At 42.9% G+C, this 26225-nt stretch overlaps 1 protein-coding gene and 1 long non-coding RNA gene across 4 annotated transcripts in view; one reads left to right on the top strand and one right to left on the bottom strand.

Annotated features, from left to right (window-relative positions):
• DRP2 (dystrophin related protein 2) overlaps positions 1 to 26225 on the top strand; it is a 697048-nt gene that overhangs the window by 321087 nt on the left and 349736 nt on the right. For all 3 annotated transcript variants that reach the window (XM_068248074.1, XM_068248073.1, XM_068248072.1), the window contains exons 12-13: positions 9405 to 9490; positions 15420 to 15577. In XM_068248074.1, the coding sequence (XP_068104175.1) occupies positions 9405 to 9490; positions 15420 to 15577 (244 nt within the window). The remainder of the gene's footprint in view (positions 1 to 9404; positions 9491 to 15419; positions 15578 to 26225) is intronic.
• Positions 1043 to 4572, bottom strand: LOC137527534 (uncharacterized). Its single transcript, XR_011023174.1, has 2 exons — positions 4540 to 4572; positions 1043 to 2426 (listed from the first exon to the last, which is right to left on the bottom strand). It is a non-coding gene; the product is annotated as an uncharacterized lncRNA (long non-coding RNA).

Here is a 26225-nt window from a genome sequence, read left to right as displayed (position 1 = left end):
TAAGGCCTCACACTCGACTCACACTAGCACACAGACTAGGTAAATACATAGCTTACAACTTCACACTGTATTAGGATATTTATTCAATTATTTACATTATTTACAGGTATAGCAGTGAATCATGGATAAATAATAGAGTAAAGAATCAATACATTACCGGATATTGCATCATCACTCCGTATCGGGGGACCAGCGATCGTCAGGAGGCAGCGCATACACAACATCACACAACTCGTCAGTAGTGGAGAGTCCCATCAGAGCAAGGGAAATCTCTCTTTCTTATATTCATAGCTCCACCCATTTTCCCTATTGCATCCTGGGGATGCACAGGCATGAGCTTCACTACGGTTGGATGACTTATAGTCAATATTTTCATAAACAGAACTAGTTCTGGTTAAGTCGCGCAGTCCCTGAAACAGTTAATTCAGGGTTACGCGCTTATTGCAACACAATGTTATATAACCATATCACGTGCCACGCATGCTCAGTACTTGTTTGCAGAGGGTATAGTCGACCATCAGCCTATCCACAACGTGGAAGTATGATTCATCCCTCGTGATAACCGCGTGAACACAGCGCCAACAGTATGTTTACATAACTTGCAGTAACCTTTATTTTGTCAACGGTTTTCTATGGAGAATGGTCCATCACTACTAAAAGATGCAAAATATGTCCTCTCTACCTACTGACTAGCTTGCTAATGTGTTTCTTACCTAACAGCCAGTCATTCACACAGACTCTTCAGACTTGTATCACATTCGGTCCTTAGTGATGACCATTAGCATATGAAACCATGACAACTTTTTTCCTCTTACAACAGATCCCATATGCCACATACCAGTTCCATCTGGATAGGATAACTATAACAATCATTACAATCAAAAAATAGGATGAACTATCCACTTCATTATTGTTTCTGCTGATGGCGAATAACCCATAAATACATCTCACCAATGGTGAGAGGTGGCATCTGCTATGGCAGAGCCCACTTTTTGCAATCACGGTAGTACTGAGCTGGTGTACGATTATACTTCTATTCAACTTTTTAATAGCACTTTTTCACTTCCGTTAGATTTTTCAACAATCCGCTTTAGTTTAGTCAGGTTTAGATCCCAATTGGGAACTTCCAAACCTTGGCCTTGCCAGGAAACCTTTGTAGTTAACGCTATATCGGGCATCAACATAAAAGTTTCATTTTCCCATTGGAATACAGTGATATTGTGTATGCATCCTGCAAAAGGCACCCTCATTTTAGGGACCACCTGACGATCTGTCACTACACACACCACTTGAGGTGTTATTTCCACCATCCAGCGGTATGTTATAGGCATTATGGTCCACCCACATTTGTTTACAGTGTTCTGTAACAAACAAGGTTCATATGCAGTAGACTGTAACTTACATATTTTACTGTTTAAAGTATTATCACAAAAAGTCAAATCATGTGTTCTGTTGCTGTCATCAATAACCTGTCCATAAAACGTAGGTACCCAGAAGTGCTGATCACCTTCTGGCCCAATCAATAATGGCAAAATAACATACTTACACATTATACTACTTTTAGTAACATTGTAAAGTGTTAATTGTCCCATGCAAAATGTATCATTGCACATCACTTTAGGTGCTTTGTTATCTATCCAGTGATCAGTTCTTATCATGGAACTGAACACGGTCCTCCAAACCTCCTCACATCCAGTCAACAACATAGTTTGAAATAACCCTTTCTGTTGTTGCTGTTGTAAGGTTTGCATGGAACAGATAGTCCAGTTTACAATTCTAGTTATATCAACATCTGTTTCATACATAACAGAGGCACTTGCGTTAATTAAATCAAGCAAATCATCATCTATTTTAACTTGTAATTTTAAATGGCGCCCATATAGTTGGCATCCATTTAGCTTGTAAAGTTAAGACATCATTTATTTTACTTCCAGCGTTATGCAATCTATTTGCTAATGTTTCAATATCAAGACTATTAAGAGTTCCAGTCAATGTCCCATATCCTCCTAACAAAGTGTCATACCACTCTCTCCGTATTTAGTAAGGTTTAGAACAGTTTATGGCAGCTGGAAACTCGCATGAATCACAGTCTTTTAGGCATGTTGCCCCACCTTTGCACAAGTGGAAGGTAGTCTCTTTATATGCCCAGGGTCCACTTTCGCATCCATCATATCCACAAATATCAAAGTAGGCCCCACCGAGACATGTTCCATTGAAAGTAGCATTGAGAATGTCACATGCTTGCCTAGCATTACAGGTAAAGTTTCTCTGTAGACAACCCTTGGTTTTATTTCCCCACACGAAAGTCACCGTGGATCCCCTGTATCGGTTACTCGAATACCTGAAGTCCATGCATTAACGCCACAACTTTCCAACCACACGATACCAAGGATCCCAAGGACAATGCCATAGACATGGAGATCAATCTGCAAAAAAAAACCAAACAAGTCTGACTTATTCTTGCAAATAACATTTTTCCTGTGGGATATATTCCCACTTTTCCTGTTCTGGCCTCATTACCAGCAGAGTTCGGTCCTTGCCTACTGCAATCACATCTGCTGGAGGAGGCGGTCCTTGGGGATTCTGACCCACATTTTAGCTCCAACATTTACTGTATTAGTAGAACCAAAATATTCATCACCCTTTACTGATGGGCTTTCCTCTCCACAAATAAAGGAATTAGGGTCCCTTTGCACTTAATCAGCTGCTGTTAACTGTAATCAAAATAACAACTGATGTACAGTCCAGCGTCCGTGTCCCCCTATGGCCTCTTTCACACTATACACTGAAAAAACATTGAAATCTTTTCACAATGCATCGCCATTGGGGAAAAAACAAGAAAAAACAAAAACAAACCACAAAATTGTATGCGTACTAATCAGAGCCGGGACAAGGTCCTCCAGCACCCAAGGCTGAGACACCAAAGTGCGCCCCTCCATCCCTCCCACCCCAGCCGTACCACACTGATTGCTATTAGACTAAGAGGCGCCACAGGGCCCACAACCTCCCTAACACCTTAATATCTATTTATCTGGCTTGCATTCACTGCCATGTATCCCCTTTTCTTATTTATTTCTGCTTCAAACACAATTAGGAATGACAGCTGAATGAATTCTGCGCCCCCTCCTACACTGCACCCTGAGGCTGGAGCCTCTCCAGCCTATGCCTCGGCCCGGCCCTGGTACTAATGCATACCAACGCATTAAGTGTAAAAGGGCCCTCAGGAGAACCTGGGCTATACAACTCTTTGGCCTGTGTATACACAGTGTCCTCCCCTAAAAACTTTAACCCATCCTCTCTCCATTTCCAATAATTAACTCACTATTTCCCAGGTTAATCATGATCACTTTAATTTATTCTTGATAGTCGGAGTCAATTACTCCTCCTATCACTATAGCTCCTTTCTGAGCAAAACTGGATTGGGTAGCTATATCAGTAAGGTCTCAAAGCAAACTTCATACAATTCATTAGAAACAACTCAATTCACACTTCAGCATCAACACATTCTGCCACTTCATGCCATTCAGCTAGTCAGTACAACATTCAACCCTAGAGAAACCAGGCATTTCTCTGCAAGACAAACAAATCTCATTTAGTAACTAATGACCTTAGCCCGTTAAAAAAAAAAAAACAACAAGCTAGGCCTTTCGCTGCGCATGCATGTGCCCGCTGTGCACATGCACCCGCCACGCGCGTGCCCTCATACACCGTTGTGCACACGCTTGCCGCCTCTGGCCCTATCCTCCCTCAACTTTTTCCCTGTGTTTCTGCGCCCCTCCCTGCACATGTGCAGTGCTAAAATAGAAAAAAAATAAAAAAAAAACTCTGAATAGACGCAGAGACACAGGCATGTTATATAAAAAGGTTTTCCAGTCTAATTACGCAATATTTTCATGCTACATTGCCATAATAGACTTCACCATTCTATTTTTTTTCACACAGTCTCATCTAATCTAGCTTTCAGCTCAACAGGTAAACAATTTCACTCCTGCACAATTATAGCTAGAAACCAGGGGAAAATTTGCTGGCACAGATGTCACCGTGACATCATAATCACATTTAACCCTGTAACCAAAAAAAAAAAATGAGCATTTGTAGGGATTTGGATGTTCTAGCAAAACCCAGCACAACACACAGTGCTGCACCAAACACACAACGCACACACACACACACAAGAAAGTTGCTTTACTATTTCTCACCTCTTTAACCATTTATTTTATCAAACAGGATGCATGTCCCATGAAGTAAGAGTTAAAGGTCAATATATTTTTTTTTTTTTTACAGCATGTACTCCTGAATGAAAAATAATGCTTGCCAAGCACCCCCAGCTGAGGAAAGCAGCATCTCAAACACTCACTGGCTCGCACACATTCCCTAGGAGCACTCACCGCCCGTGCACAAATGCATTTTTTTTTTAAAAACATTCCTCTATGCATTCAATTAAACAAAAACCAGACATATGAATACACGATTAATCAGGACTCGCTATAACGGATTCACCATATAAAACATTCACTAGAAACAACAATGTTAACCCACCTGTCTTGTCCAGATTATATTACCATTTCAACCCTGCCAGTGCAGTCAGATACTGTGACTTTAAGGAATTTGCTTTACAAGTTTAAACACAGCACTCCAAGATTATACTCCGAAATCTACCAACAAAGACACAGACTGTATTAAAAACCGTAGTAGTAAAAGCTGAGATTCACTGTCAGGTTACTCTCTGCCCCTTTTTCCCATCCATAATATATCATTAAAAATATGGGGTTTTCCTTAAGAGGGACAAAAACAGCAGTAACAACCTAAAGAAAGTTCCCAGCTATTCCTAATCTTTTCAAATGGAACAAAATACATTTGTGCTAAACACTTCCAATTCCAGTTCAATGCACATTGTCCTATGTCTTGTGCAATGATCAGTGGCAGAGTTTGGCTTCCTTTTATTTACAGAAGCTCCCTGCTCCACTGATAACAATCCAAAATGTGTCATCACAGGAGCCTCTCTCCCAGCTACTTCCTCCAGTACATTTATTTTACCAGCTGCAGATTCTGTTACATGTTGGTATTTATCTGCAGCTGCCTGTGATGACACTTGTGCAACTATCACTCTGTCATCCTACTCTAGTTCCCTTTTCTAACAGGGCTACCCTTTTTCCAACAGGAATACCTTCAAGTAAAGTAACAACATTGAGGGATTCTGATTCTTTCAACTTACACAATCTTTGTTGAAGCTTTCTATAAGCTGTCAACAACATTCCACTATGCCGCCCGGGAGCGACATCATGCCCCGCCTTAACAGGGCCCCCCTCTAAAGTCTTATCTACATCTAGAGAGAGCAACAACATCACCCGCTTTAACGGGGAACCCCCCCCTAGAGTCTTATCTACATCTAGAGAGAGCAACAACATCACCCGCTTTAACGGGGAACCCCCCCTAGAGTCTTATCTACATCTAGAGAGAGCAACAACATCACCCGCTTTAACGGGGAACCACTATATTCCAGCATCAGGCAGCGCCCCTCAACCTCAAGTTGAGCCTGTTCCGCCTTTTCTTGATCCTGGAACACCTTCTGCAATCGCTTGTGCACACCACGATATGCAGAGGCCAACACCCAGCTAATTCTAGCTGGGGTAACTGCATCACCTACCTTGGCAGGGAGTTTCTCAAGTACTTGAACTAAATCAACCGGTTCTGATTCTTTCAACTGCTTATCCCACGATTCTGCCAACCCATGGCTAGCTAATTCCACTTCTATAATATTATACGGAGACTCGGTCCAGCTGGGGATCTCCGCAGGTTCTTTTAGGCATTTGGCCTTTTTTTAATCATATTGCCTTACTTTTGGCACACTGCCAACTGGGCGTGGCTTTGACCAGAGGTGCCCCTCAACTTCTAGACACCAATGGTCGAACTTCCCACAGATAAATTTTGCTTAGTTCAAAAGATATCTTGACTTGAAACTAAGTGGGAGGAGCTATCAACTCCAAACTTTGCCCACACCTGTAATCTGTCTTAAGATATATAAATATCAAGTATCAAGTCAATATACCATACAGGGGCAATTTTACAAAGATTTATATTAATTGCCCCACTAACTGGCAAAATGCCAAATTTTGCAAAATTACACCCAGAGACCCACAGAATCATAGGCAATATATTTCAGAGGTCAAAGGTCATCCTCGTCGCCATTTATGTAATGCTATGTTTTTGGCGTTGCTAAGGCCTCACACTCGACTCACACTAGCACACAGACTAGGTAAATACATAGCTTACAACTTCACACTGTATTAGGATATTTATTCAATTATTTACATTATTTACAGGTATAGCAGTGAATCATGGATAAGTAATAGAGTAAAGAATCAATACATTACCGGATATTGCATCATCACTCCGTATCGGGGGACCAGCGATCATCAGGAGGCAGCGCATACACAACATCACACAACTCGTCAGTAGTGGAGAGTCCCATCAGAGCAAGGGAAATCTCTCTTTCTTATACTCATAGCTCCACCCATTTTCCCTATTGCATCCTGGGGATGCACAGGCATGAGCTTCACTACCTTTGGATGACTTATAGTCAATATTTTCATAAACAGAACTAGTTCTGGTTACGTCGCGCAGTCCCTGAAACAGTTAATTCAGGGTTACGCGCTTATTGCAACACAATGTTATATAACCATATCACGTGCCACGCATGCTCAGTACTTGTTTGCAGAGGGTGTAGTCAGCCATCAGCCTATCCACAACGTGGAAGTATGATTCATCCCTCGTGATAACCGCGTGAACACAGCGCCAACAGTATGTTTACATAACTTGCAGTAACCTTTATTTTGTCAACGGTTTTCTATGGAGAGTGGTCCATCACTACTAAAAGATGCAAAATATGTCCTCTCTACCTACTGACTAGCTTGCTAATGTGTTTCTTACCTAACAGCCAGTCATTCACACAGACTCTTCAGACTTGTATCACAATATCCAATTTTTTAAAAAATATTATCCACTTTTTTCTTTCTGTGTCCAGTCTTCAATTGCAGCAAAAGTGTCTATGGGTGCTGTAAAAGTTAAGAAGGCATTGTTAAGGGATAGCTGAAGTATGGGTAGGAGCATCGAAACCCTGACAAAATTACAATTATAACCTCAATATTAGTATATTAGTTATCACACCTTTCTTAATGTCTAACACCATCTGCTATCACCAAACTGAACTTCTGTTGTGGGAAGACTTTGTAAAGAGAAGTTTATAATGAATGAGAGACATTCAAACATTTTTATTATTTTGATTTATGTAGCACAGACATGTTCCACAGCTCACGCATAGTATGACATTGTGCCAGTAAATGTCCCTCACAGGAGCTCTCAATCTGGTCGTAGTCCGGGAGCCAATGTTTTGGAGATGTGGGAGGAAACTGGAGTGAAAATGAATGCAAGCACAGGGGCATATGAACTCTATGCAGACAGTGTGTCGACCAGCACTTAAACCCTAGTCTCTAACGCCATGACATAGCTCCCAACTGTCCCTCTTTCGGAGGGACAGTACCTCTTTGGGAGCCCTGTCCCTCTTTCCTCCTCATTTGTCCCTCTTTCAGGACTTTGTCCCTCTTTCTATGTAAATATATATATTTCTCTACTAAAAATGTGTTTGATTTATTCCCATCCTTTAAATTGATATTTTACTAATTTGAAAATGTTAATATGAAGGAAAATGAACCAGGATAGAAAGGACCAGTGTGGTTTGAGTTATAAAACAACATATTTTTCTTATGAAATCTTTATAGTATTCATGACTAGAGGTTTGACGGGGGCGTGATCAGGTGTTGGGCAGGGGCGTGGCTTAAGTGTCCCTCTTTCTCATCTCAAAAAGTTGGGAGATATGCCATGAGGTGAATGAAGTTGGCCGCAGTATACATAGAAATAAAAAGAAATTACAACTCTCTTAAAACTCTCTTAATAAATGTAAAAAAAAAAAATTTAGCAATTAGAATGTTTGATAAAATGCACAACAGTGCCGTATATACTCGAGTATAAGTCAAGTTTTTGGGACAAAAATGGTCCTAAAAGTAAGGGTCTGGGCTTATATTCGAGCCATAACAGTGTCCAAGTGCCCCCGCCACATGTAGAAGTGTCCGTCCCCCCCCCCCCCCCCCGAGTGCCGCCTCCGTCAAATGTCCAGCAAAGCATTTTCCTGAATTTTATTACCGTGCTGGCATATTCTGAGGATTGATTAGCAGGATCGGGAGCTTTTACTCACCCACCAGAGTGAACAGCTAAGTATTTGCCTGCCATGTGTCCCCCCATCGATATATGCTGACACGCTGACTGATGTTCAGTATAGTGGGACTCGGGAGCGAGAGCGTTTACTTACTCGTTCTCACCGTCAGGATTCTACTGCATGCCTGTCATGGTCTCGCTCCTATGATGCCTTCTAGTGGCGCCTCGCCACTGCTTGGCGTCATCGGAACGAGACCATGACAGGCATGCAGGAGAATTCTGACGCCGAGAATGAGTAAAATCTCCCAATCCCGAGTCCCGCTATACTGAACATCAATCAGAGTGTCAGCATGTACCGATGGGGGGACACACGACAGGCAAATACTTGGCTGTTCCGCTCTGATGACAATGACGCTATACACCCATTTAGTGTATGCCGGTGGGGGGACATAAAGCAGGAAAATGCTTTGCTGGTCCGCTCTGCCGGGGGAGGGAGATTTGGAGAGTTCGGGACCCGTCACCTCACTGCTGTGCTCAAGGAAATTCCACCCACACAATTAAGTATTTGCCCTGGCGAGCTGACTGGCATTTGATGGAGGGGTCACTCGTGCGGGGGGGGGGGGGGGGACAAGGATGTCACTACTACACTTGACATATGGTGGGTCACTGGGGGGGCGATGGGGGTGGTGGTGTTATACTTTACTGCCAGTGGTGTAAGCAATAGGGATGCAGAAGCTGTGACTGCAACGGGCCCCTGGATCAGAGGGGCCTTAAAAGGGGCCCTCCTTCATCCATCTTGTTAGTGTTTAATTGGTGCTATGCTGGTAATGAACACCCCTATATGTGCATTGCATAGTAGTAATACCTAACAAACTGTTTCCTTAATCTGATTACACTTTTCTAACACTTCATACATATTTATAGCTGCTGCATCTTTCTACCCCCGGCTTATACTAGGGTTAATATTTTTTCCTGGTTTTTATGGTAAAAGTTGGAGGGTCAGCTTATACTTGGGTTGGATTATACTCGAGTATATACGGTTATCTAAAACCTAGTGCTACACCTTCAGCATTATGAAATTTTATATGTCTATGACATCTCTGCATAAATAATTTACAGTGATGATGATTTACAATTTTTAAATAATAAAGCACTTTATTTCTAATTTGTGTCAATCTTTTTTCTCTCTTCAGCACTCGCAATGGAAGAATCAAGGTTCTTTCATTTAAGGCTGGGATAGTGTGCTTGTGTGACAGTGATGTAAAGGGAAAACTGCAATGTAAGTAATCTACTAAAATACTGACGTGTTAACATGCATTTTATCAATCTGATATGAGAATAGAAGGAAGGTCAAACACTGCAGAATATTGTCACAAAATGCTTTTCAATTTTTCAACAAAACATTCCATTAACACACCCTTCCAAAATGGGTACATTTTAAAAAGGGTTGTTTCAAAAGATGCAATATAGCTGTAGTAAAATATTGGTAAATTTACTGATATCCTACTACATTCATATAGTAAAATATTGTTAATATTGACATATTTTGTATTATGACTTAACACAGAACTCTCCACTAGGGGTGCCTAACATTTAACCTCCCCCAGGTGGTTCCTAATTTTTTAACTTCCCCTGATGGTGCCTAACCCTTAACCCTCCCTAAGTGGTGCCTAATCCTTAAATCCCCTGCTGGTTGGCACCTAACCTTAAAGAGGAACTGTCACAAAAATCGTAACATTTATAATACATACTGTAACGATCGGTGTAACACAGAGAGGGTCTGATTACCGGTGAACTGCAGTATCACAGAGAATACAGAATATACCCGATTATTTGTGATCTGCAGTATCACCGATAATCAGATATATCTACTAACCTGTGGACACCTGAGATAACAAGTGAGTGTTAGATGCAACAGTATACTTTGAGTACTGCACAGAAGTATGTTCCTTCCGATGGCCTAGACTCTCCCGGGGGAGGAGCTAGGCTGAGAGTAGGAAGGACAGAGCGTGAGTGACACCAGAGAGAGGGTGTCACTAACAGGTCTGGGAACTGCCTCTAACAGTAAGGCCAGTTCTCGAGGTCGGGCAAGCCAGGTCGTTAACACACAGACAGATAAGGTACAGATTCAGGAGACAGATACGGAATCCAATAAACAGGCAGGGTTAGGCAACGGAGTTTCAGAATAGCAAGGTACAGAATCAGGAGGCAAATACAGAGTCCAGGAACGAGCAGAGTTTGGCAACAGGATATCAGAAATAGCAAGGTACAGAATCAGAGTTCAGAGGAATAGTCAGGCAGGCAGAAGGTCATAACAAATAATACAGTTCAATATTCCTAATGCTAAGGTGTGAGTTCCTTGATCATCAACACCTTTGGAAACTATGCTAGAACACAGATACAGACAAGGTCTGAGTGCTACCACGTAGTGATCGCAACGGCAGACACCAGAGAAATGACCAGCATCCAGTATATATACTATAGCGCTCACCAGCGCCACCCCTAAGTGCTGGACCAATGGAAAGTGGTGAAAATGTCAGCTGACCCGCTTGGTCAGCTGACTCTTCTCTGGCTGTCATATAAGCTCTGCCTCTCAGCGCACGCGCGCATCCTTCTGAACCTGTGTGGACTAGCAGTCCCAGCCACACCAGACATGTCTTGCAATGTATCCGCTAATTCGGGCGCGGGGGCCGCCGCCCCGCTCTCCAAGCAAGCGGCGGCTTCCCCGCGTCCAACCACAATGTCAGTAGTATTGCTATGCACGCAATCCGCTGCATTCAACGAGGACTCCACCGCTCTGCCCATGCGGCATGCGGCGGTTTCTTCGCGTTGTGCCGCCATGTTAGACGCGGAAACAGCCGCCTCACTCTGAGCACTTGCGGCGGCTTTTCCGCGTTTCCTCACACATACATACAGTATAAGAAGTACATTTCTCCCAGAGTAAAATGAGCCATAAATTACTTCTCTCCTCTGTTGCTGGCATTTACAGTAAGTAGTATAAATCTGACATTACTGACAGGTTTAGGGTTAGTCCATCTCTTCATGGGGGATTCTCAGCATGGCCTTTATTCTTTATAAAGACATTACCAGAAAATGATTTATCCAAAGATGCTGGCCAGCCTCCTTACTTACTGCACACTATTTTGGCAGGTGAACAAAGCACCTGCCATTCACTAAGTGCTTTTAAAAATAAAGAAAACTCAGACTCCCCTATGAGAAGGTGGGCTTGCCCAAAACCTGTCGTTAATGTCAGATTTCTACTACTTACTGTAAATGACAGCAACATAGCAGAAAAGTAATTTATGGCTCATTTTACTCTAGGAGGAATGTACTTCTTATTTGTATGTGTTTTAAATTTTAAGATTTTCGCGACAGTTTCTCTTTAACCCCTCCCCCCCACACACAGACACACCTGGACAGCTAACCTTAATCCCTCCCAGCTAACCTTAATTTTCCTCCTTAACATTAAAGGGACTCTGAGCTCAGAGTAAAAATAAAATTTGAACTTACCCGGGGCTTTCTCCATCCCAGCCCTGGTCGCGACGTCCCACACCGGCCTCCTGGCTCTTCTCCCGGCGGCTGTCCGCATAGCGCGGACAGGCCGGTCCCCCGGGCGACACTGGAGAGTGTCGGGCCTTCTCCTTCCGTATACGTCACGAGTGACATCACACGCCGGCCGCCGCGCGTCATGACGGCGGCCGGCGTGACAGCACGGCGGCCGGCGTGTGACGTCATTCGTGACGGATACGGAAGGAGAAGGCTCGACACTCGCCAGTGTCGCCCGGGGGACCGGCCTGTCCGCGCTATGCCGACAGCCGCCGGGAGAAGAGCCAGGAGGCCGGCGTGGGACGTCCCGACCAGGGCTGGGATGGAGAAAGCCCCGGGTAAGTTCAAATTTTATTTTTACTCTGAGCTCGGAGTCACTTTAAGCCCAACATCTGCACCCGCTAGCAGGTGCCAGGGCCACCCATTATGTGGATTGCGGCTACAAATAGAGAGCACTTCTCATCATTTGTAGCCACAGTCCATAAAGCGGGCAACCCCAGCACCTGCTAATAAAATGGGCGCCCTTTTAACTGCCTTGGGACATCCGAGCTAAAATCCTACACCTCCATTGTGGCTGGCTAAGTCTGATGCGGTATAGGATTTATGCCATCAGCTTTTTGCGCTCCTGCCACAGTCGTGTGCACCCGATGGGGGAGATTCAGCTGCCATTTGACAGCTGACATCGCTCCTCACTCATCAGGAGCCATGGCAATTGGCTCCTAATCACACGATCACTATGATCACTGCTGATCATAGTGATCACTTGGCAGCTGTAGGAGAACAATGGCCCTCACCTCTCCTCAGTTCCCTTGGTGGATCGTTGCTCCACCTCCACTTTGCATAGCGTTTAGCATCACACTACCCTTAGTGTAATGTCACGGCTTGATGACATCATCAAGCCAGGACTCGGTACTTAGCGACAGTGTGAGGCTGACCAAAGAGGAGGCGGGGAGAGCTGCTCATCGCTGGACCCAGAAGAGGTAAGTAATACATACTCACCATGCCTCCACTAGACCACCAGGGGCTAAAGGGCACTACCTAGAACATCCGGGTTTAAAGGGCACGCACTGGACCACTAGGAAATAAAGTGTACCCCAGCCCAACTATATAAAAGCATTTACACTTAGCTGGGGCTTCCTCCAGCCCTATGGGCTACCTGGTCATCCTCCCAAGACACTCTGATACTCCACTGGCTGGCCCAGTCTCTCTCTCTAGTCGGAGCATCCCAGGAGGACTACGAGGGATCCCACGGCCTAAAGGGGGCTGGAGGGAGCCCAAGGTAAGTATTAATGCTTTTACGTGGTTATCATTGGTGGACTAGACAGATAGGGACCCACTGGACCACCAGGGAGTTAAAGAGATCCACTGGACCACCAGGGAATTAAGGGGACCCACTGGACCACCAGGGAATTAAGTAGACCTACTGGACCACCAGGGAAGGAGACACACTATGCCACAGGGCTATGGCAGGGGATCACTGACCACCAGGGAAGCTAAAGGGGGCAACTAATGATGAGGAAAGTTATGAGGGAACCACTAACTACCAGGGAAGTATATGGGGAGCACTACTTCTAAGGATGCGAATTGGGAGCCACTAGACCACTAGGAAATCAAATATCATCACCATAGATTGTGACAGGAACATAATTTAAGTTGTGTGATAAACGGGAGATCTAGCCCAACAAAATGTGTGTTTTTTATCTACAGTAAAGCTTTTATTTTAAAACTATAATGGCTAAAAACTAAGCTATAATGTATTTTTTATGTTTTTTGTCTTATTTTTTGCTTTGAAAATGCATAAAAAATAAAATCATTCTTGGGAGAAAATACTTCCCAGAGAAAGACTGGTTTGTTCTGAAAAAAAAATAAAAAATATATATATATATATATAGATCACATAGTAGTAGTAGTAGGTAGTAGTAGTGGTAAAGTTTTGCTGGTTGAATGGGGGGCTAAAATGTTAAAACTGCTCTGGTTCTTGAGGGGGTTTTATATGTTGGTAATGAAGTGGTTAAACAAGGTCTGAATTGATCCATTCTAAGTAGCTTAACCACTTGCCGACCGCACACTCATACCGTGCGTCGGCAAAGTGGCAGCTGCAGGACCAGCGACGCAGTACTGCGTCGCCAGCTGCAGCCTAATTAATCAGGAAGCAGCCGCTCGTACGAGCGGCTGCTTCCTGTCAAATCACGGCGGGGGGCTCCGTGAATAGCCTGCGGGCCGCCGATGGCGGCTCGCAGGCTAGATGTAAACACAAGCGGAAATAATCCGCTTTGTTTACATTTGTACGGCGCTGCTGCGCAGCAGCGCCGTAAGGCAGATCGGCGATCCCTGGCCAATCAGCGGCCGGGGATCGCCGCCATGTGACAGACCACATCCTGTCACTGGCTGCACAGGACGGATAGCGTCCTGTGCAGCCCGGAACACCAGGGGGAGGCAGCAGGTAGGAGAGGGAGGGGGAATTTCGCCGCGGAGGGGGGCTTTGAGGTGCCCCCCCCGCCACCCACAGCAGGCAGGAGAGATCAGACCCCCCCAGCACATCATCCCCATAGGGGGGAAAAAAGGGGGGCAATCTGATCTCCCTGCCTGCACGCTGATCTGTGCTGGGGGCTGCAGAGCCCACCCAGCACAGATCAATCAAACCAGCGCTGGTCCTTAACAGGGGTAAAGGGTGGGTCATCAAGTGGTTAATATGTGACATTAAAATAAGATTCTTAACCAATAAACCTGGCATTTTTAAAATAATGTTATCCAATAGAATAGTGTAACAGTTGTGACATTAAGATGACAAAATTCTAGTTCTTCATGCTGGAGCACCAGTGTATCATGTCCTCTTGTGGCTTTTAAATTATCAATCCAGTGTAGCAAATAAAAACTATAAAAAAATCTTACCATCAAACTTGTCATTGTCCAAGTTATAACTCTGCAATATAAAGGTGCTACCATTGTATTATTAAGACAGCATTTTCTATATTTTTGTATGACTTTGACCTAAAATATCTGATAAAAAAAGTTATCAAGCTAGATGAAGAAAACCTAAATAAATGAAACAAAAGTTTTTATATTTGGTCATGTATTTATTGATTCATTGATTCAATAACATATCTCTGTGTGGAGACCCATGGTGGGGGCGTGGCTTACCAATGGCAGAGTAGGGAGTGTGCAACCTCAAAGGAAAAGTTCTTACATTTCTAAGATAAGAGACAGTAGAGGATGTATGAAGGTACAATCTCATGAGGCTGCTTATGTCTATAACCACTTAAGGACCATGGGCTTCAACCCTCCTAAAGACCTTTTTTACAAAATAGGCCCCTGCAGCTTTAAGGCCTTGCTGCAAAATAAAGACCACCATTAAGGGGTTTAATGAACGTGTTGTGTAAATACACTTTTCTACTTTCTTAGTATAGATACTCCCATGGAATGTTTTTGTCTTGGAAATTTTCTAGTATTCTTCTGCTATCAGTCACCTTCCTTTTTTCTTTCTTTTTTTTTTTTTTTTTTACAGAATTTGTGTCATGGTGTATGCTATGATACTGACTAGAGTTGGAAATTTCACATTCATGTCTTTTAAGCATGCTCATGTTATTTTTTAGATAAATAGCAAAACTACTGAGTATGCTCTTTCAATATACAAAGCTGTTTTACAGCACATTTTCTTTCAGATTTATTTACGCAGGTAGCAGGAGCTGACGGAACATGTGACCAGAGGCAACTAGGCCTTCTTTTACACGAAACCATCCAAATACCAAGACAGCTCGGGGAAGTTGCAGCATTTGGGGGAAGTAATGTTGAGTCTAGCATTAAGAGCTGTTTTCGTTTTGTAAGTAAGCATACAATTTACTTGAATTATTTCTATGACATAATAATTATTCAAATATGTTTTTATTAATGTTGCAATATTATTATTATTTATTGTATTTATAAAGTGCCAACATATTACGCAGCGCTGCACAATAGATAAATGGGTTAACATACAAGGTAGAACATACGGAGACTCACAACAAAACAAGATTTCTATTTAATGCACTCCACTAAAGATTTAAAACAGTATGTGCTATCCTATGGATGTTAGAAAACATAAGTACTATGTTTAATGGAATACCCCCTATTGATAATCATAAACAACTGTATTGCATAGAGTGCTTTACCTAAACACAATTTAGGTAAACTAAACAATGGCAACCTGCTTTATGTGCATATTGTGATGCCCTTTAACATCCTATCAAGGTGGATGAAAGATGTAAACGTTCTGTATTTATATCAATGCAGTGAGACCTCAGTTAAGATCAGGGTCATGTTCAAGAAACACGTATGTAAATTTAAATAATGCACAATTCACAATTGTTTGTTTTAAAGTCAATAGTAATGTCTAAAATAAAAATAAAAAAGTTCCATTGTAACGGAAAGATGGGATTTGCTTGCTCAGCCGTGTATATCAACAAAGGTCTGCCAGTACATCATTTGGTATTTAAAAAAAAACCTGTAACATTCGGCAGGCAGATGCCCAAGCTACTTGTTTAACTTATTTAAAGTACCACATAGAATACTAATGAGCTAAAGTTTGTGAAGGACATTGGAAACATCAAATGCATAACCAAAAAAATATATAAGAAAGCCAAGATTCAAGTACTCTAAAAGACAATAAATTTTACATGTCTGCCACAGAACAACTATTTTGATATCCTCAAAGTGGCATAGTACAAGTACACCTGGGTTGCACAGTGCACATTAATGATAAATAAATGCAATCAGTTGATAGGGGTACACTATAACATTGAAGTATCAGTGGATACATTAAACACTATTTGAACTTGCAATGTGGGTAGAGCTCTCCCACTTCCATCGGGCAAATGATTCAATACACTCACTGCTGTCCTATATATACACATGTGTTGGGAGCACCAGCTATTGGATTCTATGAAATGGGCACTGAAAATGGCCTACTCACGGTCTACTCCTCTCTCTGTACCTCTGTAAATTATACATATTTTCTGTTTCAATAATTTTAATTAAGAATTTTATAACTATAACGATTGCATTAACCATAGCAGACGATACAATAGGCAGTAATAAGTGCCTTATGTTAAATCACAAATAACATATAACACAAATGGCGTAATAAGAATGAGAAAGAGAACTAGAGTACAATGAATAGAGGAATAATGATCTGGCTTAATTATACTAGTATGTATTGTACACACAATTTACCATAGTGGTACTCCAGTTAAGAAGTTATTAAATAGTTGAAATTCCTATAATGACAGAATTATACAGATTTTAAGCAACATGAAAAGTATAAAAATTAAAGATTATGTGGTATAACAACAGAGGCGCCAAGTAGAGTAAAATTAGTTAAAATTGTTAAAAAGGGGGAAGTGGGTGGACTCACCTCCCTTCTGAAAAAATGGCCAGACAACAGGCAGGTTACTTCAAGTTTAAAGTAACATTTATTATGAGCTCCAAAAGTGCAATGCATTTCACGGGTAACAGTCCCGCTTCTTCAGGCAAACAATTTTTGGAGGGAGCAAAGTCGGGTCAAGAGCCAGATATAGCGCCTCTGAGGCGCTATATCTGGCTCTTGACCCGACTTTGCTCCCTCCAAAAATTGTTTGCCTGAAGAAGCGGGACTGTTACCTGTGAAACGCGTTGCACTTTTGGAGCTCATAATAAATGTTACATTAAACTTGAAGTAAACTGCCCGTTGTCTGGCCATTTTTTCAGAAGGGAGGTGAGTCCACCCACTTCCCTCTTTTTAACAATTTTAACTAATTTTACTCTACTTGGCGCCTCTGTTGTTATACCACATAATTCTTTAGTCCACCCTTGGTGGAGGGGTGTATCCCCATTTCCTTCTATCTACAGAGAGCGACTTCTTAACCCTGAGCGGGGTCAGGTTACAATTCTCCTCGCCTGCTTATCCAGTGGTTGCCTTGGAGGCGACCTGTAGAGTTGAGCCGAAATTTTCGTAATTTCGCATTACTATAATTACGCATGCGAAATTTGCGATTACGATGCGAAATTACGGTAGCGTAATTGCCATTAAAATCGTAATTGAAAATACCGTAAGCGTAATTTTCAACGTGTAATTTCGCGTTTCGTTCATACCGTAATTTCGCATTAAACCGTAACGCTCCCGTATAAAAAAGCCGCCGACTTTAAGGGTTAATAGCAAAGCCCCCTTAAATGCTAAGAGCCTCAAATTTGGAGAATATATTAAGGAGATCAAAAGGAATAAGAGGAAAATTTTTTTTTTCAAAAAGACCTTATAGTTTTTCAGAAAATCGATGTTAAAGTTTCAAAGGAAAAATGTATACATTTAAAAACCCGCCGACTTTAACGGTTAATAGCAAAGCCTGCTTAAAGAGAAACTCCGACCAAGAATTTAACTTTATCCCAATCAGTAGCTGATACCCCCTTTTACATGAGAAATATAATGATTTTCACAAACAGACCATCAGGGGGCGCTGTATGACTGATTTTGTGCTGAAACCCCTCCCACAAGAGGCTCTGGTACCGTACGGTACTCTGGGCAAACTGCCACAATGTAACAATGTTCACAGACAGGAAATGGCTGTTTAGAGCTGTCTGTAACAGCCAAAACAGCTAGGAGCAGCTTACATAACCTGCCCACAGTAAAAATGTCACCATGTAATACATGTCAGAATGTGAATCTGGGAGAGGAAAGATTTTACAACGAGCAAACACTGCCTAAATCATTGATACATAATTATGGTAAAAATTAAGCACTTTTTTTTATTACATTATTTTCACTGGAGTCCCTCTTTAAAGTTTAGGAACACCAAATTTCCAGGGTATATTAAGGGGATCAGTGGGAATAAGAGGAAAATTTTTTTTTTTCAAAAATACCTTATAGTTTTTGAGAAAATCGATTTTTAAGTTTCAAGTGGGAAAATGTCTTTCAAATGTGGAAAATGTCAGTTTTTTTTGCACAGGTAACAATAGTTTATTATTTTCATAGATTCCCCCAAGTGGGAAGAGTTTTACTTACTTCGTTCTGAGTGTGGGAAATATAAAAAAAATGACGTGGGGTCCCCCCTCCCAGACCTCTTTAACCCCTTGTCCCCCATGCAGGCTGGGATAGCCAGAATGCGGAGCACCGGCCGCGTGGGGCTCCGCACCCTGACTATACCAGCCCGCATGGTCCATGGATTGGGGGGTCTCGGAAGGGGAGGGGCAGCCAAGCTTTCCCCTCCCCCTCCGAGCCCTTGTCCAATCCAAGGACAAGGGGCTCTTCTCCACCTCCGATGGGCGGTGGAGGCCGCGATTTCCTGGGGGGGGGGGGGGTTTCATGGTGGCATCTGGGAGTCCCCTTTAAAAAGGGGTCCCCCAGATGCCCACCCCCCCTCCCAGGAGAAATGAGTATAGAGGTGCTTGTACCCCTTACCCATTTTCTTTAAGAGTTAAAAGTAAATAAACACACAAACACATAGAAAAAGTATTTTAATTGAACAAAAAACATAACCACGAAAAAAGTCCTTTAATATTCTTAATTAACCATTAATACTTACCTGTCCCTTTAAATAAATGATCCCTCGCAATAGCCTCGGAAATGTTCTATCAGTTACAATGTAACAAAGTTATTACAATGTAACAACTTTGTTACATTGTAACTACGCCGCACCCGACGTCACTCGCCGCTCAGCCGCCGCATACACTTACGCGTCCGTGCAGGACGCTAAGTCCCCGCCGGCTCCCGTCGTCCACCCCGCCCACATCTGTCACCCACATGTGGGTGACATGTGGGTGACATGTGGGAGAGGCGGGGAGGGCAGCGGGAGCCGGCGGAGACTTAGCCTCCTGCACGGACCCGACAGAGCTCTGAGCTATATAGCTCAGAGCTCTCTAAGCATCTTTGTATTTGGGCTCCAAGGAGCCCCATTGGTCCTTAGCAGACCAATGGGGTTCCTTCAAATCAGAAGGAACTCCATTGGTCTGCTAAGGACCAATGGGGCTCCTTGGAGCCCAAATACAAAGATGCTTAGAGAGCTCTGAGCTATATAGCTCAGAGCTCTGTCGGGTCCGTGCAGGACGCGTATGCGGCGGCTGAGCGGCGAGTGGCGTCGGGTGCGGCGTAGTTACAATGTAACAAAGTTGTTACATTGTAATAACTTTGTTACATTGTAACTGATAGAACATTTCCGAGGCTATTGCGAGGGATCATTTATTTAAAGGGACAGGTAAGTATTAATGGTTAATTAAGAATATTAAAGGACTTTTTTCGTGGTTATGTTTTTTGTTCAATTAAAATACTTTTTCTATGTGTTTGTGTGTTTATTTACTTTTAACTCTTAAAGGAAATGGGGAAGGGGTACAAGTACCTCTATACTCATTTCTCCTGGGAGGGGGGGTGGGCATCTGGGGGACCCCTTTTTAAAGGGGACTCCCAGATACCACCATGAACCCCCCCCCAGGAAATCGCGGCCTCCACCGCCCATCGGAGGTGGAGAAGAGCCCCTTGTCCTTGGATTGGACAAGGGCTCGGAGGGGGAGGGGAAAGCTTGGCTGCCCCTCCCCTTCCGAGACCTCCCAATCCATGGACCATGCGGCTGGTATAGTCAGGGTGCGGAGCCCCACGCAGCCGGTGCTCCGCATTCTGGCTATCCCAGCCTGCATGGGGGACAAGGGGTTAAAGAGGTCTGGGAGGGTGGACCCCACGTCGTTTTTTTTTTATATTTCCCACACTCAGAACGAAGTAAGTAAAACTCTTCCCACTTGGGGGAATCTATGAAAATAATACACTATTGTTACCTGTGCAAAAAAACTGACATTTTCCGCATTTGAAAGACATTTTCCCCCTTGAAACTTAAAAATCGATTTTCTCAAAAACTATAAGGTATTTTTGAAAAAAAATGTTTTCCTTTTATTCCCACTGATCCCCTTAATATACCCTGGAAATTTGGTGTTCCTAAACTTTAAGCAGGCTTTGCTATTAACCGTTAAAGTCGGCGGGTTTTTAAATGTATACATTTTTCCTTTGAAACTTTAACATTGATTTTCTGAAAAACTATAAGGTCTTTTTGAAACATGTTTTTTCCTCTTATTCCTTCTGATCTCCTTAATATATTCTCCAAATTTGAGGCTCTTAGCATTTAAGGGGGCTTTGCTATTAACCCTTAAAGTCGGCGGCTACCTAACATTGATCCATGTGTCAACTTTTCCGCTTGGGAGCATGACCATACGCATTAATTTCGTAATACCCACTGTAATGCGAAAATTACGCGAAAATTACGCTTACGCGAAATTTCGCGAAATCCTTCTTCATTACGATTATGTACTTACGGCCATAATCGTAATTACACTAATTACGCGAAATTTCGCGAAATTGTAATTACGTCATTACGCTCATCTCTAGCGACCCGTCCTTGTGAGTATAACCATTGTGTGTGTTTGCATCAGAAATCACCTCATTAACATACTACACCATATTGGGCTCTCGGTTCTCCTCCTTTCTTTCAAGCATAAAAATTAAAGAGCATGATTATAAAAATAAAAGGAAAGATATATTATAGTAATATTCTAATTGTAACTAAATGCAAATATTTGTAAGGATACAAAGTCACTTTTAGTTCATTTTCTTGTTCCAAACCAGGGTATATAGATCAAAAATAGTTCTTTTAGAGTAGACACACACAAAAAAAAACAACAAAAACACTCCCATGCTTTACAACGCCAGGTTAAGTTCATATGGTGCCAAGGTTCCCAGTCTGTATGACCTAAAAGATCGCCCTATTGCACAATATCCTGAATCTATTAAAAACATTTTGATCATGGACTTGTTAAATTAGTGTTGCTGTCAATGTTCTAAAATCTTTCCTGTGGAAATTCTAGTAATGTTTAGAGATGCTGGGCCATATCCTGTTATAATTTCTCCTGAGGTTTCTCCAAGTACCGTAGATATTTTTAAAACGTATCAATAAGATACGTTTAAAGCCCCCACTAAGCAAGAAATTGGACCTGGCTAAACTGGGGACACCTATAGACCTGGCTAAACTGGGGACACCTATAGACCTGGCTAAACTGGGGACACCTGTAGACCTGGCTAAACTGGGGACACCTGTAGACCTGACTAAACTGGGGACACCTATAGACGTGGCTTAACTGGGGACACCTATAGACCTGGCTAAACTGGGGACACCTATAGACCTGGCTAAACTGGGGGCATCCATAGACCTGGATAACTAAACTGGGGGCACCCATAGACCTGGATAACTAAACTGGGGGCACCCATAGACCTGGCTAACTAAACTCGGGACACCTATAGACCTGGCTACCTATACTAGGGACACCTATAGACCTGGCTAAGTACACTGGGGGCACCTATAGGCCTGGTTAACTAAACTGGGGACACCTATAGACCTGGCTACTTATACTGGGGACACCTATAGACCTGGTTACCTAAACTGGGGACACCTATACACCTGGCTATGAAAACACTTATAGATGTTGCTAACTAAACTGGGGACACTTATCGACCTGGCTACCTATACCAAGGACACATATAGACCTGACTAACTAAACTGGGGATACCTATAGACCTGGCTACCTAAACTGGGGACACCTACCTGGCTACCTATACTGGGGACACTTACCTGGCTACCTATACCTAGGGTACCTATATCTAACTACCTATGCAGGGGACACTTATAGCTGCTACCTACACTGGAGGAAACTATACTCAGGCTCTCTAGGCCCTTCATATGACACTTGCCTCAGGCCTTGCATACTCAAAGGCCATCCTGCATTGCTGGTAGTATCACCCAGCAAAGCACCTAGCCTCCCCAGCCAGCACTGGCTACCTAATACTGATATATGTGGGCACATGGCTACTTAATTCTGTTTTCTGGGGAACATGGCTACTTAATTTATGTATACAGGGCCCATTTGACTACTAAATTATTTTATTTTGACACACCTGGCTATTTATTTTGTTCATTGTAAGACGCCTGGCTACTTAATTATTTTATAGAGGTGTGTGACTAAATATTTTTACCACTTGATTATTTTATCTTAAGTTTATCTGGTCAGAGCCACTCTGTCAATAGCACCGCTACTTATTTTGTGTATTTTTTTTATTATTTTGTGTATTTTTGGGTCTGCCAATGAACCATCATGACCACTCTCATGTTCCAGTTGCATGGTCACACCCACTCTTTTTTTGCCGCATGTGTCTGTCTCCATGGACTGTCCTCAGAAGTTCTCACAATCTATTCCCTACCATAATCTAATGTCCTACCAAGTGATGTATTTATATAGTGCTAAATTTCTGGAGTACATGCGTATGTGAGCTCAAAATGTGGCGGCGATCCCGTGCCGCAGGGTGTGTGTGTGTGCGATCCCGTGCTGCGGGCGGGGAGGAGGGGGGCCCCAGGCTGAAACTTTCCTGGTGGGCCCTTAGTGTCCCAGTATGACCCTGGATGTTAGCCCTGTGTTTATTTAATCTTTTTGGGAAATTACTGTTTTGTGCAAACCACATATTGTAAGCTGCAGAGACAAAGTAATTAAACTGTATTTATTACAAAGCTGCTCTTATATGTTAATAAGCTTTTTATAAGCCAACTTTTTTGGTCCACATTACAGTTAAAGGTTTTAATCCCATTAGCTATAGTGAGCAACAGTAACTCCTGGTGTGCTTGCATTGATTGCACACAATTTTTGTTATTAATGCTTTTATTAGTTTTTTTAGGCGGTGGGTATTTATCTTTAAGTTTTTAGGTGGCACAAGATTCCAAACGGATTTTCCTTTTCTGAAAATAACAGATAGCTGGGGAGGTAAGATGGTTTTGAGCAAACGATTGCCACACAGTATGGGCCAATGACTCTGGAGATTTCCTTTACATTCCCTGGGATTGAGTAGATAAATTCATAATAAAATTGCATCTTTTTGTTGCTCTGTTCTGACATAGATTATTTTATATTGGCTATGTTCAACTGCCATTCAAGAATATAGTGCCTTGTTTTTCTTCCCTTTTCCCTACCAATTCACCTTGTTTTCCCCCCTGAAGGTGTGCAATTGGTGTGGGTAGTGGGGAGTCCAGGACCTGGAGTTTTTTCCACCTCGCCTCTGCCTGGATCTGTTGTCTGTGCAGGTACAGGCTTTGTGGAGTCCCCTGCTGCTACCTAGGAGATCAGGGCTCCACTGAGGTAGGACACCGCACTGATCGGGAAACCTTTGGCCTCGCTGGATGCCGGCTCCATCCATTAATCGGCTGCTGCTGGCTGCTCCACCTCAGCAGGGACCCCTCTGGTTCAGCCCCTCCATAATGCCCCTGCAACCAAGTGCTTCTGTGACATCCAGACTATCTTGACCAGCCCTGCTGAATGCTGCTCAGGAGTCAGGACCCACCACAGAAATTAATACTACTACACCTTTTGAACTGGAACACCTTGGCCAGCACTGTCAGATGTCAACAATCGAGATCCTCAGCAGTGTCAGCCATCACCGCAGGTTTCTTTTATGAAGAACTGCATCATCGCTGCTGAACATTCGCCACCCTCTCTACCCCTCCCCCATGTCTCCTTAGGGATGACAGATGATTGCAAAGTGCGACTGGTGGTGCCGTAGTATGGTAGCCTGTGCTCTTGACTTTTGGAAATTATCACCCCATCCTTTCAGAACATGTATGAGCCCAAACCAATTCCGGGTACAAACCCCTGTTTGTACTTGGTAAAATAAATGATTCTGATCCTGATCATGTTTATATTGGCTTTATCATGGAAATATTTGCCGTTAAAGTAAAGGACCTGATTTCAATGACACTTACACAAAATGCCCTTAATATGATAACAGCTATATTTTATCAACTCCATTTTGGTTTCATTGTACGTTTAATTTTATTTGTGGCTACTACAATCCATACAAAATACCGGTTATTTTGATTAAGCCAAATACTGGTTATATCTTCTCAATATTTTACCTACAAAGATGTTTGTGAATACCATTTATATCTTTGGCGTAAAATGCGGCTACAATGATCTCGCCAAATACCAGTTATACTTGGCAGGGGAGGGATAACATCTTAAAGATACTCTTTCCTATCATTATGGTCCCTATTTCCCTGCCTAAGACATTTTGTTTTGTAAAACTACGTTGTTCCTTAAATACATTTGAAAAGGGGCACAAGGGACAAAGGTCTATCCTAAGCAGAAAGGTGGGAAGGGAGTCCCAGATATTACCGGTAAGTCCTATTACAGGGCAACAGCCCTGAACAGGATACTCAGATTTAAAACTATAGAGGAACTCAAGGAGATTTAAAACTATAGAGGAACTCAGAGAGAAATACAGATCCTTCACATTTGACTTTTGGAGGCTGCATCAGTTAAACCACTGTGGGACCACCTTTGGAACACTTAGAGCGATTGAAGACATGGGAAACTGGGATAAACTTTTTGTTCAAAGCTTTAAACCGGATCAGATGATTTAATTTGTATACCAAATCACTATAGAAGATGAATGTAGAGGAAGGCCACTTTTTCTGAGGGAGTGGAAAAGGGACCTGGGTAGAGATTGCTTGAACCTCCGATTTTCAGGTCGCGAACCTCGAACGCAAACTTCCGCAAAAAGTTTGGTTTGCGCGAACTTTCGCTAATTGCAATAGACTTCAATGGGGAGGCGAACTTTGAAAACTAGAAATATTTATGCTGGCCACAAAAGTGATGGAAAAGATGTTTCAAGGGGTCTAACACCTGGAGGGGGGCATGGCGGAGTGGGATACATGGCAAAAGTGCCGGGGAAAATTCTGGATTTTACGCACAGCAGGGTTTAAGGGCAGAAATCATATTTTATTGCTAAATTGGAGGCCTAAAGTACTTTAATTAATGTACTGCTCCACACTGACAGACCAAACTTACTGTGTAACGCACCGCAAACAGCTGTTTGTGTAGTGACGGCCGTGCTGGACTAGTACACAACAAGGCGAGAGTGCAGGCCATGGAGGTTTTCAAGCCCATATGGTCGCCAGGCTGTGGTAGCTCAATGATAGAACAACAGTGACTGTCCAGCTGATCGAATTCGGTCTGTCCACAATAAGGCAACGACCTTATTATCTTGGGTCAGGTGTGCCCCCTCCCCAACACTCATATAGCCGGCGGTCATTGCTTCATTGTGATATGCAAGCCCCTTCACCGCGGCAAGGTAACGATCACGAAGGGGAAGTGACACATGAACATGCCTTTTGTTTTGTTGTTGCAGCTGCAATGAAGCCAGAAAATAAGGCAGGCATGTACACACACCAGAAAAATTATTATAGCAGCCGCTGCTAGCAGCAGCCTTAAAAATTCAGGAATCCACCTGGAGTCCTGGACCCTGTTGGTAGTGGCAGAGAAGGCAGTCAAGCGGCCTGCAGGCTGAGATGCTGTGTGGGGACTGGGGACCGACTTAGTCTTGGGGCAAAAAGTCACACGGCGAGCAGGCAGAGATGCTCTGTGTGGGGACTGACTTAGTCTTCGGG

This window comes from Hyperolius riggenbachi, chromosome 8, assembly GCF_040937935.1.
Source record: "Hyperolius riggenbachi isolate aHypRig1 chromosome 8, aHypRig1.pri, whole genome shotgun sequence".
Taxonomy (NCBI): Eukaryota; Metazoa; Chordata; class Amphibia; order Anura; family Hyperoliidae; genus Hyperolius; species Hyperolius riggenbachi.
Note: the sequence above shows the minus strand (reverse complement) of the source record. Positions and strands in the feature narration are given on the sequence as shown.